The 19,062-nt window shown below is 39.7% G+C and overlaps 1 protein-coding gene across 4 annotated transcripts; it reads right to left on the bottom strand.

Moving 5' to 3' along the window:
* Positions 1–566: 566 nt before the first annotated feature.
* Positions 567–18,847, bottom strand: SPATA5L1 (spermatogenesis associated 5 like 1). 4 transcript variants are annotated; one of them, XM_039250040.1, is made up of 8 exons: positions 17,691–18,847; positions 16,009–16,194; positions 11,662–11,820; positions 8,611–8,820; positions 7,564–7,788; positions 3,575–3,709; positions 2,410–2,535; positions 567–855 (listed from the first exon to the last, which is right to left on the bottom strand). In XM_039250040.1, exons 1-8 carry the CDS (start codon positions 18,783–18,785, stop codon positions 688–690), a joined length of 2,304 nt encoding a protein of 767 aa, XP_039105971.1. In that variant the 5' UTR covers positions 18,786–18,847; the 3' UTR covers positions 567–687. The 4 variants fall into 4 exon arrangements, with proteins under 4 accessions (XP_039105971.1, XP_039105972.1, XP_039105973.1 ...); XM_039250041.1 differs by having other exon boundaries at positions 3,575–3,705; positions 7,596–7,788; XM_039250042.1 differs by lacking the exons at positions 7,564–7,788; positions 8,611–8,820.
* Between the last annotated feature and the right edge of the window lie 215 nt (positions 18,848–19,062).

Below are 19,062 nucleotides of genomic sequence, written 5' to 3'. Positions count from 1 at the left end.
TAAAATCTTAAAAAATATACACTGAAGTATCAAAGAGTAAAGGGGAATAACACATAAAATCTATTCTTAAGTAGTTCTGAAAAATGCTGTTTATGTGTTATAAAAAAGGAGAAAGTAAATATGGCAAAATGTTAAAAATTGATGAATCTGGTTTAAGAGTACATAAGAGTTCTTGCAACTTTTCTGTAAGTATGAAATTATTTCAAAATACAGTTAAATAAAGCAATCAACCCAGGGTGGCTGGGTGGCTCAGTCAGTTAAGCATCTGACTCCTGATTTTGGCTTAGGTCATGATCTAAGTGTTTGTGAGTTTGAGCCCCAAGTTGGGCTCTGCACTGGCAGCACACAGCCTGCTTGGGATCCTGTCTCCTTTTCTCTCTACCCCTCCCCTGCTTGTTCACTCTCTCTCAAAAATAAATGAAACTTAAAAAACAAAAAAAAAACAACCAACCCCAAATAAGCAAAAGCAACTACCATCCCCACTACAAAAATCAACATATATATACTTTCTTCCCAAATTATGGCATTTTAATATACTCTTTAGAAATAAGATGAACTTTAGCTTATCAGGTGCTTATGCTTTTATTTACAGGAAATGATACACGCATACTCTAAAACTGCCAAGTTGCAAACCACAGGGCAAGTTCACAGTTCAATTAATCCTTGAACAGAGATGTAACGTAATTTTTAAGTATCCTCTAAGTTAGAAAATCCTTGTTTCTGAAATAAGTTTTCATATAAACTCAAGTCCTCGTGACTTAAGGATGGTTTTATAGTCTTAAGTGATTTCAGAAAGTGCTCTTGTTTCACTGTGGTTGCTTCTAGTCCATTTTCTTGCAGAGCCAGCAAGGCAGCCTATAAGGACAAACAGAAGGAAATAATTAATGTACTTTATTTTTTACAATTTATGGTAATACTTTAAAATCTGAGTGTAAAAACCTCAGTCCCACTTCTTAAAATTCTAATATTCATGACCAAATATTAAAAAGTTAAATAAGGAGTTTAAAAGTTGTCTCAATAGACCATCATTTCTTCTACATTAAACTCTAGCCTTAAATGGGGAAAAAGAAAATGTAAGTTGTAATAATAATATATACACTATGAGCCCATAAAAATATTTACAGATGAGAGACTATCTTCCTGACCTCAGAGTAGTTTTTTTTTTAAGTTGATTTATTTATTTTGAGAGAGAGAGAGTGTGTGCACACGAGTGGAGTAGGGGCAGAGACAGAAAGGGAGATGGAGAATCCCAAGCAAGCTTCACACTGTCAGTGCGGAGCTGATGCAGGGCTTGAATTCACGAACCACTAGATCATGACCTAAGCCAAAATCAAGAATTAGAGCTTAATGGACTGAGCCACCCAGCACCCCAGAGGAGGAGTTTTTAAATAGGATGCAGCACTGATCATAAAGGAAAAGATCAAATACAAACTCTATGATCTAGCAATTCCCTCTGTAACTATATATAGACATGTACAAGATTGTTCATAGTAGCATGATTTATAACAAAAAGTAGTAACCCAAATGTTCAAAAGAATGGATGAATAAACACAGTATATTCATAAACTAGATTATAAAGTGATGGAAATGCACAAACTACTGCTATACACAAAGTCACAGATGAATTTCACAAACATGATCTCTAGTTAAAGAAGGAAACAGCAAAGTATAAGTATGGTCCTATTTTTATAACGTTCAAAAGTAGGCAAACTAATTTCCAGTGCTGAAAGTCAGGAGAGTGGTTCCCTTTTGGGGCAGAGATTGGGAAAGCCCAAGCGAAGCTTCTGGAGTATGGATAATGTTCTCTTACTTGGTAGTTACAAAAGTGTATTCATTTTATGTTAATAAAGTGAACTATATCCTTATGGTCTGTGCATTTTTCTGAATAGTACATTTAATAAAAGGTTATGGAAAAGGAAACACCTACAATGGCTTTTTTTGCTCTCAATATAAAGTCTAAATCCTGTTAAGTGGCTTACAAGGACCTGTGTGATCTGGCCATTCTCCATCTCCTCAATAAAGGCATGTTCTCTCTTACTCCAGTCGTCCATGTATTTTCTCCCCTCCCTTAGCCTGGTCAATATTCTCACCATCCCTCAAATCTCACTTTACACACGCCGTCTCTCAGAAAGCCTTCTTTGATGCCCCCAAGTCTGGTTCGGTCCCACAACACCCTACACTTCCTGATTCACCATATATTTTCAGTTGCCAATTGAGTACGACAATTTGCCTCTCTGCAACCCATCATGAACCTGTAAGCTCTGGAAGGGAAAGGAAACGGCCACATCTGTTTCACCTTCCACAGTGACCACCACATAGTAGTCTTTCAGTAAATGCTACCAAGTGAATGAAGATCTGAATAAATGAAGAAACGTTCTCAACCATATGTTCCTTCACTAGTTAACTTACTTCTTTGCAAAGGTTTCCAAGATCAGCACCAGAGAAAAAAGAGGTTTCCGCTGCTAAGTTTTCTAAGGAAACATCAGGCCCCATTGGCATGTTTTTTGTATGGACTTTCAAAATAGAAAGCCTGCCCTGGAACAAAATTAAAAGTAAGGTTTATAATCTTATAACATTCATGTGTGACACAAAGCTATATTAAAGTATTTCAAGCAAGTGTTTCCTGTCATATGACAGAGAAAGTGTGTATATATTTTAATAATAAAACAGTAAGAAAGAATCACTTCTGAAGAGGTATGAAAGAATAATTCATCAATGGCTCATATGACAATGGTAGAAATAATGACATGATAAATTTTTAATACTTTTATAATAATTTTTAAAATAGCTAACTATAAATGTATTTCTTTAAGAGACATGATGAATTCCCTCTTTTGGGTACAAATAGTGTTATCAGACATGGATTAAGAAGCAAACACATGACTTATCCAGACATAGTATAAAAATAAATAGACATTTAAATACTTATTTATTTACTTATTTTTAAGAAGGGAGGAAAAAATTCATTCTTTCTCATTAATCTCTCCCTACCAGTGGCTGTGGATGTTAAGGGCAAAAGATTTACTGATTCTTTGACTATGGATACATTGTGTAATCTCTCTAATGTCAGATTTTCCCACTGTATAATAAGGATATGGACACAAATATTCTCCAAAGCACTTTAAACACTTTAGATTCCTCCATTCTAGTTGTAAAATAATGTTGAGTAGACTTAATAAGCTCGATATTTTGAGTCTGATATTTCAATAATGAAATAAGGAAACTACTTTTTTTTTTTTTTTTTTAATTTATTTCTAGGAGAGAGAGAGAGAGAGACAGCGTGAGCAGGGGAGGGTCAGAGAGAGAGGGAGTCACAGACTGAAACAGGCATAAGGAAACTACTTTTAACTTTTAGGCTTATGTTTCTCTGAAAATATGCTCAGAGTATCCAGCAAAAGCAGATCAAAATTACGACTTTATGAAGGGCCACCAGGCAAGGAAGAATGCAGAACCCAGTGTAAGACACACACCAGATACATATATATCCAGTTTGGGATTCTTCTGCCAGGGTCCTTACAGCTCCAACATTGATGTATTAAGAATCCTAACACAGAGTAAAACATACAATGATTACCTTTTCATCTGGAGGTGGAATATAAATAATCTTATCTAATCTTCCAGGTCGTAATAAGGCATCATCTAATACATCAGGTCTATTTGTTGCAGCAACAATCATGACATTTCTATTAAAAATTTCTTGCAACTCTAACTGAGGGAAAATATACAACACAAAAGTAATGTCAATAAGTTGTTAATTATTACATTTTTAAGAAATTATAGATAAGAAGGGTCCATTTACTTTTAAATAAGCATAACCTTTTCTTGGGACTCGAACACTTATAGCCCCTTCTTTTTTTTTTTTTTTTTTAATGTTTTATTTATTTCTAGGAGAGAGAGAGAGAGACAGCGTGAGCAGGGGAGGGTCAGAGAGAGAGGGAGTCACAGACTGAAACAGGCTCCAGGCTCTGAGCTGGCAGTCAGCACAGAGCCCAACGCGGGGCTCGAACCCACGAACCGCGAGATCATGACATGAGCGAAAGTCAGACGCTTAACCGACTAAGCCACCCAGGTGCCCCACTTATAGCCCCTTCTTGATATCAAGGTATGCTAATACAAATTATTAACCAAAGAACTACTTTCTGTGTGTGGTGAAGGGACTGGCCCATCCTGGGAGACATCTCTCTATGTGAGAACCAATGGAAAGCCTACACCACAGCAGAGAACACCTACTAAACGTACTTGAGCCCCAATGAATGATTAGTGGATGACTTGAAAAGACAAAGCATATGACTAACAGGTGGAGTTGTATGGCTATGAAACACCCTGGCTCTCATGTCCTAGAAGATGGAGATGTACTTTACTTTTTATTTACTTTTCTTTCCAGAGGCAGAACTATGACAACATAAGCTGCAGATGTATAAATCCTAGATGAAGATAAGAAATATCAAAAAGCAGTCAGGCCTTTGCAGTAAGGGCAAGGCCTTACACAGGCTAAGCACTCAAGATTGCTTGTTGAGAGTTCAAAAAATCCAGGACCTGATGGCTTCAAAGGTGAATTCTACCAAACATTTAAAGAAGAGTTAATACCTATTCTTCTCAAACTACTCCATAAAATAGAAGAAGCAGGAAAACTTCCACATTCTCTGAGGCCAGCATTACCCTGATACCAAAACCAGATAAAGATACCACAATAAAAGAGAACTAAAGGCCACTATCTCTGATGTACATAAATGCAAAAATCCTCAACAAAATATTAGCAAACCGAATACAACAATACATTAAAAAAAATCATTCACCATGATCAAGTGGGATTTATTCCTGGATGTACAGGTGGTTCAATATTCTCAGGTCAATCAATGTGATACATCAATAAGAGAAAGGACAAGAACCATATGATCCTTTCAATAGATGCACAAAAAGTATCTGACAAAGTACAACCTCCATTCATGATAAAAACCCTCAACAAAGTAGGTTTAGAGGGAACATACCCCAACATAATAAAGTCAATATATGAAAAACCCACAGCTAACATCATGCTCAGTGATAAAAAAAAAACTCAGAGCTTTCCCCTAAGGTCTTAAGGAACAAGACAGAGATGTCCGCTCTCAACTACTTTTAGTCAACACTGGACTAGAAGCCCTAACCACAGCAGTCAGACAACAAAAAGAAACAAAGGCATCCAAAAAGGAAAGGAGAAGTAAAACTTTTCAGTATTTGCAGATGACATGATACTACATTAAGAAAATCCAAGAAACTCCACCAAAAGACCACTAGAACTGATAAATGAATGCAGTAGGGTTGCAGGGTACTCAATGTACAGAAATCCATTGCATTTCTATACACTAATGAGACAGCAGAAAGAGAAATTTAAAAAACAATCCCATTTACAACTGCATCAAAAATAATAAAATACCAAGGAATTAAACTTAATGAAGGAGGTGAAAGCCCTGTGTACTCTGAAAATTATAAATTGATGAAAGAAATTGAAGAATGGAAAGACATCCCATGCTCACGGATTGGAAGAACAAACATTGTTAAAATATCTAAACTACCCAAAGCATCTACAGATTTAATGCAATCTCTATCAAAATACCAATAGCATTTTTTATAGAACTAGAACAAGCAACCAAAAGACCCCAAAGTACACTTGAAAAAGAAAAGCAAAGAGGGAAGCATCACAATCCCAGATTTCAAGTTATACTACAAAGTTGTAGTAATTAAAACAGTATGGTACTAGTGGTACTGGCACAAAAATAGACACATAGATCAATAAAACAGAATAGAAAGCCCAGAAACAGATTCACAATTATATGGTCAATTAATCTTCAACAATGGAGGCAAGAATATGCAATGGGAAAAAGACAGTCTCTTTAACAAATGGTGTGGGGAAAACTGGAGAGCTACATGCAAAAAAATGAAACTGGACCACTTTCTTACATCATACAGGAAAAAAAAAAAACCCTCAAAATGGATTAAGGACCTAAATGTGAGACCTGAAACCATAAAAATCCTTAAAGAGAGCATAGGTAATAATTTCTTGACATCTGTCGTAACCACATTTTTCTTGTCTCCTGAGGCAAGGGAAACAAGAGCTTTGAGAGACAAAGTACAAGTACGGAAGAGGTAGAGAGAGAGAAAAGACACAGAATCTGAAGCAGGTTCTAGGCTCTGAGCTGTCAGCACAGAGCCAGACATAGGGCTGGAACCTACGAACCAGGAGATCATGACCTGAGCCAAAATCGGACCCTTAACTGAATGAGCCACCCAGGAGGCCCTACTGTAGCATTATTTACAATAGTCAAATTACAGAAGCAGCCCAAGTATCCAGCAGTAGATGAATGGATAAAGAAGTGGTGTATATATATATATATATATATATATATATATACACACACACACACACACACACACACAATGAAATATTATTCAGCCATAAAGAATGAAGTCTTGCCATTTGCAACAACATGACTGACTCTAGAGAGTATAATGCTAAGTGAAATAAACCAGAGAAAGTAAATACTACATGATCTCACTCATAGGTAGAATTTAAGAAACAAAACAAATGGACACAGAAAAATAAAGGAGAGAAACAAACCAAAACAGACTCTTAACTACAGAGAACAGAGGGGAGGGAAGAAGATGGCGGGGGGGGGGATAGGTGATGGGGATTAAAGAGTAATCATGATGAACACTGAGTAATATATAGAATTGTTGAGTCACCATATTGTATACCTGAAACTAATACAACACTATATGTTAACTACACTGGAATTACAAATTTTTTTCTTTTAAATTGAACTGAATAATCAGAGTATTTCACCATTAATGTGATCTCTCAACGTAGCAAATTCCCTATATCTGCAAAATTTTAGCAGAGGTGAGTGAACACCTGTCAGATGCTATAGAAGGAATTCCTGCGTTATGAGAAAATGTGATTAGAAAACCTCATGGGTCCCTTCAAATTCTAGTGTCACATGTTTCTCAGAAGCTGTTAAGACTCTCCTTTCACGGAATGATTTTTCAACTGGGAAACAAGTAAACACAAGGAAAGAATAAAAGAAAACTGATCTGCTGGGTCACTTAAGGATATCAAACTCTATCTAGGAAGAGGCTCAGAAAGAGAAGGGACTTCTGAAGGTCAGTTTAATTTCATTATAACCAGGGAAACCCATTCCTCAAGAAAATCGGAAGTTTTGAATTACGAAGACCATTGGTAATAACAATGTTTTGTTTCATATAAAAACTTTTAGAAAGGGATGAACACTGGTTCTTCAAGATATAAAAATGAGAATAAACTTCCTTTTCTATTAGCAATATGTTATGTTGTATTTCTAAATCTTAGGAAAAATAAAATTCACATTCATATATATTTAATACAACTTATTATAAAATTTATCTCATCTTTTCTAGCCAAATCACAATTTTTAGCAGCTCTGTAAACATACAGTCAAACTGAAATTATATAATTCCTTCTAGGAGATGAATCCAGCATAGGGAAAGTTAGTGTATATGCACTATATTTAATGTTGGCCTGGGTTTTGGTATACTCTGGCTAATAAATACCTCTTCGTTTTTTCTCAGCTCCTTGTATTTACCCTGTTGATCTGATTTACTTCCTCTTCTCTCTGTAGTCTTCAGTCCTACACCATCTAATTCATTCAGGAGAACAGAAAGAACACGCTCTTGAACATTACATTCTGTTTTACTGATGGATCGAGAGCCCAAGATTGAATCAATTTCATCCAAAAACACAATTGCTGGAGTATTTGCTCTTGCTTGTTGAAATACCTTTTGTTGGGAAAATAAAATTATTGAAAAGCTATATATTATTCACTATTCAAGTCAATATATGCTTTATGCATTACTACTTATAATTTTTTTTAATGTTTTATTTATTTCTGAGAGAGACAGCGTGAGCAGGGGAGGGTCAGAGAGAGAGGGAGACATAGAATCTGAAGCAGCCTCCAGGCTCTGAGCTAGCTGTCAGCACAGATGCGGGGCTCGAACTCACAAACCGTGAGATCATGACCTGAGCCGAAGTCAGACGCTTAACAGACTGAGCCACCCAGGCTCCCCCATAATTTTTAAAATGTAAAAAGAAGAGAAAAATGCTACATGTCTAAGAATTGGGGAATGAATAAACAGAACAAGAAACAATGTAGTATTAGGTACAGGTTCAAAATTGTATTTACAAAACATCCAATACTGTGGAGTTTTAAAAATGATGATTTAAAAAATCACGATAAAGATATAATCTGCCCTCATGGAGGAAGGCACTTGTTGGGATGAGCACTGGGTGTTGTTGGAAACCAACTTGACAATAAACTATTTATAAAAAAAAAAAAAAAAGATATAATCTGCCCTCTATTTTAAAAGGAAAGCAAAAAAAATAAAGGAAATTCACCAAAACATTAATAGTAGAGAGATTATGAAGGAATTTCTTACCTAATACTTTCCTATATTTCCTAAATTTTCTATAAACAAAGACACATAACTATCTATTTGAAAAAAAGGCCAGTAATATTTTTAATAACTAAGGTTTATCCTTAAGGCATGCCATGAAAATCCAAAAGGACACTTAACCATACAGGGGAAAAGAAAAAAACCAACCTGAGACAAGACTTTTTCTGAATCTCCGACAAAAGGAGAAAAGAGATCAGCTCCGCTCACTGAAACAAAAGAGCAATGACAGCTTGTGACCAGGGCCCTCACCAGGGTGGTTTTAGCACATCCCGGGGGACCATACAGGAGAACTCCCTTTGGCTGTGTCAGGCCCATCCTGACAAATTCCCGAGGGAATTTTAGAGGCCACTCGATGCTCTGTAAGTACACAAAAAGAGACAATTGTATTAGTATAATGATAAAACATCATATGATTCAGTGAATTCAACTATTCACTCAACAATGCTCAGGTACCTGGTTATGACCTGGAAATGCAGTCCACTCTCCCTACAGCAACCTGTGATCTTATAAAACCTAAGTCAGGTCACATCATTTCCTGCTTCATATTCTTCAATGACTTCCCATCAGAATTAGAATAAAAGCCAAATCCAAACTCCTTCCTACCACTGATTACAAGGCCTTGCAATGTAGCCCGTTTTCCAAACACCCCAGTCTGTTCCCATCTCAGGGTCTTTATTTGCTATTCTCTCTGCCTGAACCCTCTTTCAAGATCTGTGTGGCTATCCCTCATCATTCAGTCTCAGCTCAAATGTCATTTCCTTGCAGAGGTCTTCCCTAACTACTTCATTTAAAGCAGACCCCACCCCCATCCCTGCCCGCCAATCTATGCTACCACCCATCTTTTACTTTGGGAGCACTTACTCATTCACTATCTGAAATTATTATTTTCCCATGTCGGGTTTGTCATTCTGCTCCTGCTAGAACGTAAATCAAGTTCCCCTCTTAAATTCCCATACCTAGAATGACACCTTCACAAAGTAAGCATTCTACAATTGTTAACTAAACAGTAAACAAGTCCCCATTACCTCTGAGGCAGGTGGTTTTATTATCATCATACTTTTATAGATGCAGAAGCTCAGGCCTACAAAACTGAAGTAACTTACTCAGGTCTTATGTCCAGTGAAGCAGCAGAATTAAGGCTGCCCCCAGGCAGGGTAAATCAAGAAGGGCAAACTCAACTACTGATGTATTGCCTTTCTATAAAAAAGGGTAAGATCCCTGTAGCAAGGGAACTCAGATCTTACTTGAGACAAGCTTCTAAACTAACAATGAGGCCAGAAAAGGGCATTCCACAGGGAAGGAATAATACACACAGAGACGCTCGAAACTCTTATTCATCCCAACAGTAAGTAGCAACAGAAAGGAGAATAGGGGAAGCAAGGAGTCATGGAATTAAAGTGGAAGGAAGAGTCAGGTTGTGCTAAGCTTTGAAAGTTTTAGTCAACACTGAGGAAGCAGTATGGAGAATGGACTGGAAAGAAATAAGCAGAGGCAGGGCAACCAGTTAGAAGTCTCTTGCAATGATTCTGACTTCAAAAATAGTAAGGCTGGATGTGTCACAGGCAGTGGAAGGGACGGATTTGAAACAAAATATAACTCTTTTTTATGCAGGGACTATGTTCTAAATCCAGAGGGGAAGTTACGTGCATGTATGGCACGACCCCTGCATTTAGAAGACAGGTTTCTAACTTAGGAGATGGGTTACTGGCTGTATTCATAGAAATAGGGAATCCAGATGTGGAGGTTGGGTTGGTTATCTGAGCTTTGGATGTCCTGAGTTTGAGTTTCCTGGAAGTTACCTGGTAGGCAGGCAGCTAAGTAGTTCTGATGATCAAAAGAACTATCTGTGTTGGGGTGCCTGGGTGGCTTAGTAGGTTAAGCGTCCGACTTTCTCTTTGGTCATGATCTCTCGGTTCGTGGGTTCGAGCCCCACGTCGGGCTCTGTGCTGACTGCCAGCTCAGAGCCTGGAGCCTATTTCAGAGTCTGTGTCTCCCTCTCTCTCTGACCTTCCCCTGCTCACACTCTCGCTCTCGCTCTCTCTCTCTCTCTCCTAGAAATAAATAAAAAATATATATATAAAAAAAAGAACTATCTGTGTTGGATATAAAGATTTTTGAGTTAACAGTTTTCAGGGGACAGCTAAAGCCCTGGATATTGAGATCATGGATTCACAGAATGCAAAGAGGACTCCTAGGAGCAGTAACATTTACAGCAACATTAAGGAATGAAGTGTTCAGAAAGGCAAGAAAGCTTAATATCTCAAAGCTACAGAAATAGTGTTCGCAACAGGATGTGTGGCTAATCTCTCCCACGCTTTGTGAGATTAAATGAGACAACGCATGTAAAAAATTAGGGAATGTTATAAGTGCCCTGATCCATGGACACAAGGATTCTAGGGTTCACTGTAGATATAGCTTCTAGTTACGATGAATAAATTACAGCAATACTTATACATCAGTCTTTTGTATGTGGGGTTAGAGGAACCTAGATCCTTATTATGGCAGGATCACCTGAAGGTAAATGAATGAAATTAATTTCTGCAACTGCAATGACGGTGACAGGCTCTGGAGACTTGTGTTCCTCAGCATCCACTGTGAGAACCGTAGCCACCCAGGCCATACTGTATATTATAGTGTTGTGCTTTTACCAGTCCCAGGCAAACTCGGTCCTGCAAACTAAAAATCTGTACTTGTACCACCCACAAACTAAGAACCATTTTTACATTTTTAAATGCTTGAAAAGAAAATCAAGAGTATTTTGCGACATGTGAAAATTATATGATTTCTGTGACCATAAATTAAAGTTCCATCAGAACGCAAGTAGTGATTATGGATTGTCTCTGGCTGCTTTTGTGCCATGAGTATAGAGTTGAGTGGTTGCAATAAAGACTGTATGGCCCACAAAACCTAAAGTATTACTCTCTGGCCCTCTATAGAAAACGTTTGCTAACCCCATTCTAGCTTATAAAGTCTTTAAAGCAAACAACAAACCAGAAGAGTGAGGTAGGAAAATAGCTTCTGATGCCTACAGAAGCCCAGTTAAACAAGGACAGAGACGTAACCCTTGGATTCAGATGTTAGGATGGCATTACCGAAGGCAGCAAGATAGTTTCAGCAAGTGCGGTTTGTCTTCAAACTTCAGCAAGTGTGGTGTTACACTTAAACTCTACTATTCTACTAGCAAACTCTCTATATCACCTGTTTTAACTTCAGTTTAGCATCTTCGAGGCCACCGATCTGCTCCCAGCCAACAGGCTTGATGTCCGTCAGTCCAATGACACTTCGAAACGATGAGGGTTGAATCTTTTTAAAAGCTTCAAGGAAGTCTGCTTCATCAATAGTTGGGTTGTCCTGGTTCTGAAGAAATATGCCCCCAAAAGCAAAATCAGACCAAAAATTATGGGGGCCTTTTTGTAGTATAGGAGCACAATTACTTCTTTTGTTTGTTTTCTTTTGAATTTATAAATCTATTTTATTATCATTATAAAAAATCTTACACACACAATACAAAAAACGAAATGTCTCCCCCAGCTCTCCCCACTATCATCTCTAGAGGAAGCCAACCACTTCCTGTGTATACCACTAGTATGTTTTATGACAGTAAGGACATGTACATCCTTTCAAACAGGTATACAAATGGGATCCTACTGTACAAATTAACCTGCGCTTTTGTGCACTTCTGTTAGAAATTTTTTTCTATCAATTAATATAGTTCAACCTCACTCTTCCTGACAGCTGCAAAAGACATTGTTGTATGAGTATACCATAATTTAACTGCATCTTTCTGTTGAACATTAGGTTGTTTCCAGTCTTTTGTTATTAAAAACAAAGCTACAGCTGACAGTGCTTGTGCACATGTTCAAGTATTTTACGTAATTTCCTCAAAGTAGAATTACTGAGCTTAAGAGTATGCACATTTATGATAATACATTTTGACGGTATTAGCACACTGCCCTCAGAGCTGCACCAATAATATAAAGCTGTTCTTCCCGTATCTCTCCAGCACTGTAGATTACCAAACTTGTAAATTTCTGCCACTGTGACAGAGGAAATCGTAACCACTACTGTGTTGATTACATTTCTTCCATCAAGAGTGAGGTAGAGGGAATGATGGAATTAAAAAATCATCTATTTTGTAATCATTTATAAAGGCTGTTTGTAAAGGCTGTTTGGGGCAAGCGTCATCATCCATGGATATAAAACAAGGGGAGGAAAGGATGACAAGCAGCATGATCTCAAAAGGTCTCTTCACAGATTTATTAGTTACAAAGGGAAAAACAGCAGCTATACAGTGGAGAAACTGGACAAAACCTGGAATGGCTAATCACATCAATCACCGATGAGGGACATCACCAACGAGGGGCTGGCAGACATCTTGTGCCTTCACCTGTGATACCCTAAGGACACATTTATGGAGTATTCCAAATGGGCATGCATAACCTGAACCTGACTATGAAGAAATATTAGATGAACCCTAATTGAGAAACATTTTATAAAATCACTGACCTAAAAAGTCAATGTAAAAATGTCTCATTTAAAAAAGCTAAGGGAGTATTGGAGATTAGGAAATAATTAATGGGATATGATATATGCAACCCATTCTCAATTGATCCAGAAAAAAAGGTAGTATGTATATACATATACATTTACAGACAGAAAAGGAGAGAATGATAAAGCTAATTTGGCAAAATGTTAAAAATTGGTGAATTTGGATGGAGGGTTTAGCAGGAGTTCTCTATTCTGCAACTTTCCCTAAAGTTTTTAATTATTTCAAAACAAAAAGTTAAAAAAATAACTTAAAAGACACTAATTTTTAAAGAAAGTAAAGTTGAGGATTTTTCATGTTTATTGGCTGCTTTTAATCCTCTTACTGTCTCCTACCTGTTCATATTTTATGAACAGGTAGAGAGCTATTCTGAACAACGTTCCTAAAACTTAGAATCTCTGGGGTGAGATTTCATGCAATTTTTACTTTCTTTATAATATTTTTATTTTGTTTAATTTCTCATAAAGAAAGCTATTAAATAATTCTTTTAATATTTTTTCCCTAATTGGCTACGAGTATTAGATATTGGGTACCTGAATACTAAATAATTTTTTTAATGTTTATTTATTTATTTATTTTTACAGTTTTATTTATTTCTGAGAAAGAGAGAGACAGCGTGAGCAGGGGAGGGTCAGAGAGAGAGGGAGACACAGAATCTGAAGCAGGCTCCAGGCTCTGAGCTAGCTGTCAGCACAGAGCCCGACACGGGGCTCAAACCCACAAACCATGAGATCATGACCTGAGCCGAAGTCGGACACTTGAACGACTGAGCCACCCAGGCGCCCCTAATGTTTATTTATTTTTGAGAGAGAGAAAGACACACAGAGCGCAAGCAGGGGAGGGGCAGAGAGGGAGACACAGAATCTGAAACAGACTCCAGCCTCTGAGCTGTCAAAGCCCAATGCAGGGCTCAAACCCACAAACAGTGAGATCATGACCTGAGCCACCCAGGCCCCCCTAATTAATTTTTAAGTAACACCAATAAAACTATTTATATGTAAATTATTTCACTTGATTTTAATAACCCTTTCAGGCAGATAAAATTCTTTCCTCTGTGTATGCATGTATAAACTCTACTTCAAACCCTGTAATAGGACGACTTCACAAAAAGCTGAACAAACTTCAATGCATCCTTTGTCTGCCCTGATATAGATGGAGGCAGCAGGAGCCCCTCAGCTGCCTGAGGGGTAAAGAAGAAAAAGGTGAAGCCAGTACCTTCCCAGATGCCTCTGTCCCTTCTTCTTTTTTGCCTTTTTTCCTTCCACTTCCCCTGGCTATGAACTCAGCCATCACCTGTGGTAGCTATGCCTGGGCAGGCCCCTCCTGAAGTAGCAGCTGGCTGGACCACCTAAGCCAGGGTGTTTAAGGTCAAACCTGGAACTTCAAAGCAGAGGGAAGCCTAAATGAAAATCTCCCTTCCCAAACCCTGGTGCTCACATCCTCCCTTCAAAAGGCATATATTCTCACACCTTTATGCATGAGAAGTATCATTAAGTCTTTAAACAATTTGAGTTCTAAACCCAGAAGAAGAGAACTTAAAAGTTCACATAACTCCTTCCTACCTTCAGTGTACATGTAAACATAAATGGAAATGAGGAAGGATGTAAATTATACAGGTAAAAAGGTTTTTAAAACTTTGGAGGATAAATCATCCTTTTATAATTTAAACAAACTCAAAATTGGTTTTTAAAAAGTATAAGATCAAAGGACAATGTTAATGTTATAATAGTTACAACAGAGATTGAAAACTTTGTCCTAGAATCCTCAGGGTGCTGAAATTAATTTTTTTCTGAAGTGGTTTAGGGATTTAGGATTACTTATTACATACAAAGTGAAGAGATTTTCCAATCCATAGTGTTGAAAACTATTATATTTAAAGCTAACACCCTAAATATTTTTAAGAAAGGTAGTCATGAATTAAAGATTTTAATGTCAAAGACAAATTTAAAGAAAAAGTCCAGGTGCCCCATCTTCTCCTGGGTTAGAGAAGCTTATTTTCCTTACAAAATATGTATTAATAACGAAAAAATAGATGGAATGGGAACACAGTATTTCTGTGATCCTCCTGCCAAAAATGCAAAAACTGAATCCAATCATGAGGAAACATCAGTGAAACCTAAACTAAGGAATATTCTACAGAATAAATGACCTGTAGTCTTAAAAAGTTAGCCATAGAAGACTAAAAATGGTTCTAGATTAAAGAATATTAAGCAATCAGGATAATTAAATGCAATGTGTAATCTTTGGATTACTATTTTCTTTTTAAATTTCTGCTAAAAGGAAATTAATGGGATTGAATAAAATTTGGAGAAGCTCTACAGAGATTACATAAAAGTATCATGTCAGTGTTAATTTCTTCATCTTGATAATTCTACTGTGGTTCAAGTCTTTGTTTTTAGAAAATATATACTTAAGATTTTACAGTTAAGAGACCTCATGGCTTCAGTACATTCTCAAATGTTTCACACACACACTACTAGATTTGTCTATACCTATATCTATATCTATACGAAGAGACATAGCTATATGCGCATACATACAAAAACACAGAAGAGAGAAGGATAAAGCAAAACTGGATAATGCTACATTTGGAGAATCTGGGTAAAGCATATACAGAAATTCTTTGTACTATTTTTGCAATTTCTCTCTATGTCTGAAATTACTTCGAAATAAACAAAACAAAACTGAAAAAGAAATACGTTTGATTCTTCTAGGGCCACGTTATCATTTCCCTAGCTGCTCTGGGCTTTTGCGCTAGGGAGTTACTTTGGGAATAAGGGAAAATGTCCTGGTAGACCTGGAAGAGTCAGCCCTCTATCCCCACCTTTAGTCTTATGCTATTCCCATGGAGCTGAGATGTAAAAAAACAAATGTAAGAAATCACCGTGGAAGGTATCAAAAGTTCCAAGACAATGTACTTACCACTTGTTTAATCACAAATTAATTTGCTGTATGAATGAAAAGATCAACATATATGGTCATAAATCAGTACTTCCTACCTTCTTACTATGAAGTAGAGCGTGCAGGGCAGCCTCCCTACCAAGTGCAGTCAGGTCCGCACCAACATAACCGACTGTCATTTCCGCAAGGAGGCTCAAATCGACTTGACTGGAGATGGGCATCTTTGAGGTAATCACCCGGAGTATCGCCTTTCTTTGTTTAAGTGTGGGAGTCCCAATGACAACCTATATGCAAAGCAAAAAAAAAAGAAAAATTAAAGCTTACACAGCTTAAAATATTATATAATATGTATATCCTCTCAAATGTGTATATTTAGCAAATTTGGAACTAGAACTATGTACTCTTAAGTATGCCATAGACTCTGAATATATTAAAATCCTGATTTTCCAGAGGAGTAACACTGGATAGATAGCTACACAATGAAAATTACATACAGATCTCTCTTAAGATGGGGTTACATCCCAATAAATGTATCCAAATTGGAATTAAAGTGGATAATGTATTTAATATACGTAATCTACTGAACATCACAGCTTTGCATAGACTACTTAAATATGCTCACAGCACTTATTAGCCTGTGGTTTGGCAAAATCATCTGGCACTAACCCTATTTTATAATAAAGTTTTGAGTATCTCATACAATTTACTGGATACTGTACTGAAAGTGAAAAACAGAATGTTTGGCTGAGTATAAAATGGTTGTCAACGTGTCCACTCTTTACCCTCATGGTCTCGTGGCTGCCCAGCATCACAAGCAAGCACCTTACTGCATAGTGCTAGCCTGGCAAAAGATCAAAATTCAAAATACATTTCCTAATGAATGAGAATGGTGAACGGTGGCATTCATACCCCCATAAAATCAGAGGCCCTCTCTCTGTATGTCATTTAACATTTTGTTGTTTTTTAGAACCTACCAAGTTCTACCAGCCAGGGATGCAACAGTAAACCAGATAGTCTAGGTCCCTGCCCTTATGGATTTTACTCAGGAAACAAGTACTAGATGATGCAAAGAAAAGAAAGAAATGTGCTCAAATTCTGCACAGATTAAGCTATAAGTGTGTGACTACCATCGGTCCCTTTAGAGTCCTAACACAAAGTTCAAATACTTTCAAAATTATTAAATTAGCCACTATTCAAACTATTTAATCAGGAATCAATCCGGGCCTAAAGTTTATAAAATAGTTCGGCTTTTGAGTGCTCAATCTTTCTGGCAACTCAGGGAGCAATTGTGGGCAATTTCTCATTTGTGGGTCAGGATGCTGGCATCCTGACAAGGAATGAATAAATCCAGAAAAATTAATGCCTGCTTTGATTTAGTTCTTCCCCGCCTTCTCCCTTTTTATTTCAACACAGTTATGTGTTGAGGTTATCCTAACTTCAATTCTCATTCCAAATCCGTAAGAGTTGAATACACTCACTTATAGCTGACCTAGTTCCCTAAAAAACTAACATTACTGACGGTACTCCTTTTCAGGACTTGCACAACAAACATATCCCTAAAGGCCACCTTGCTTCACAGAACAATTTGACTGGGGGAAAAACAGGCCCTGGCTCACAGATCGCACAAGGGCAGAGATACATGATCTCTGCACTACAAAGAGCCCCCACTCCAGCCTCACCAACTGCCAAACCTAAGTGGCGACAGCCTCGGGGCAGCCATTCAAGGCCAGAGGAGGCCGAGGTTCCAGGAACAGACGTCTGACTGGCCCGTCTTATTTACCTCTCGGTCAAATCTCCCCGGTCTGCGCAGCGCTGGGTCTAGAGCATCCGGCCGGTTGGTGGATGCCACAACCACCACCTCGCGGTCCCCACCGATGCCGTCTAGCAGCGTCAACACCTGGGCCACCACGCGGCTCTCGGGGGCTCGGTGTGGGCCGCCCCGCCGGGGACACAGGGCGTCCACCTCGTCCAGGAAGAGGAGAGTGGGTCTGCGGCTGGCCAGCTCCCGCGCGCGCTGGAAGACCTGCCTCACGTTCTCCTCGGTCTCCCCGGGCCGGGCGCCCTGCAGCGCGGGGGCGCTCACCGCCAGCAGCTCCGCGCCCGCTTCCCGGACCACGGCCCGCACTAGCTGAGTCTTGCCCACTCCAGGGGGACCCGCAAGGAGCACCCCTCGGGGCACCGCCAGCCCCAGGGCTGCCAAGGTGCGGGGGTAGCGGAGCGGCAGGAGGAGAAGCTCCCGCAGCGAGTCGGCCGCCTCCGAAAGGCCCCCCAAGGGCACCTCGGGCCGCGGCTCCGCTTCCGACGGAGGCACCGCGCTGAGACCGATGCGGGTGCGAGGTGTGACTACCCCGGCGGGATCCGGGCTGGGCGCCCCGCTGACGATGTGCAGCGCGGCCACGGGGCCGGGGGCGCCCGGAGGTGCGGTCACCACGTGGCCTCGGGAGACAGGTCGGTTCCTGAGAAGCTCCTGCACCGCCTCCAGCACCGCGGCTGCATTCGAGGCACAGGGCGCGCCCGCCCCCTCCCGCAACACCGGCCACACGGTGAGGTGCCGCAGCGACGGGCAGGACACCAGGCGGAGGCTGCTTAAGCGGAGATTCCCCCGGAACCCCGAAGCCCCCACGGCTGCCCCGGGGCTCGCGCACTGCGGATCCAGTTGCACAAAGCCGTCTGCTCCGTCCCGCCGCAGCCAGGCGGTGCAGAGGCAGGAGCCGCCATCAGGCAGAGAGATCCTCACCGCCGAGCCCAAGTGCGCGCCCAAGGAGCGGAGGGCGGCCGGGCCCAGGCGACAGCGCTGAGTGCCCCTGTCCTTGGCGTCTAAGGGTAGCACCTTTAAGAACGGATCTTCGGGAAAGGGACCTGAGTCCGGAGCCATTGCACACAGAGAAACTCAAACCGAGGAAAGGCGGATAGGAATTCCACCCGGCCTGGGAAAGCAGGAACACCCCACTCCTCCGCCGGAAGCAGGTGACGCGCATGCGTCAGGGATGGCCCAGTTTCTAGTCCCTGGGAGGAGGCTGAAAGGGCCAATCGGAACTTAGATGGTGCCCTTGCTGTTGGTGTTGTGGTGGCGGATTTGACAAAATCCGGTGGCCCATTGCAGGGCTTTATGGAAAAGGCCTTAGTTACGAGTATCTGGGAGGGCACGTAAG

Source organism: Hyaena hyaena, unplaced genomic scaffold (genome assembly GCF_003009895.1).
Source record: "Hyaena hyaena isolate Hyena2069 unplaced genomic scaffold, ASM300989v1 scaffold_361, whole genome shotgun sequence".
NCBI classification, from domain to species: Eukaryota; Metazoa; Chordata; class Mammalia; order Carnivora; family Hyaenidae; genus Hyaena; species Hyaena hyaena.
The sequence above is the reverse complement of the archived record's forward strand: the minus strand, read 5'-3'. Positions and strand labels throughout refer to the sequence as shown.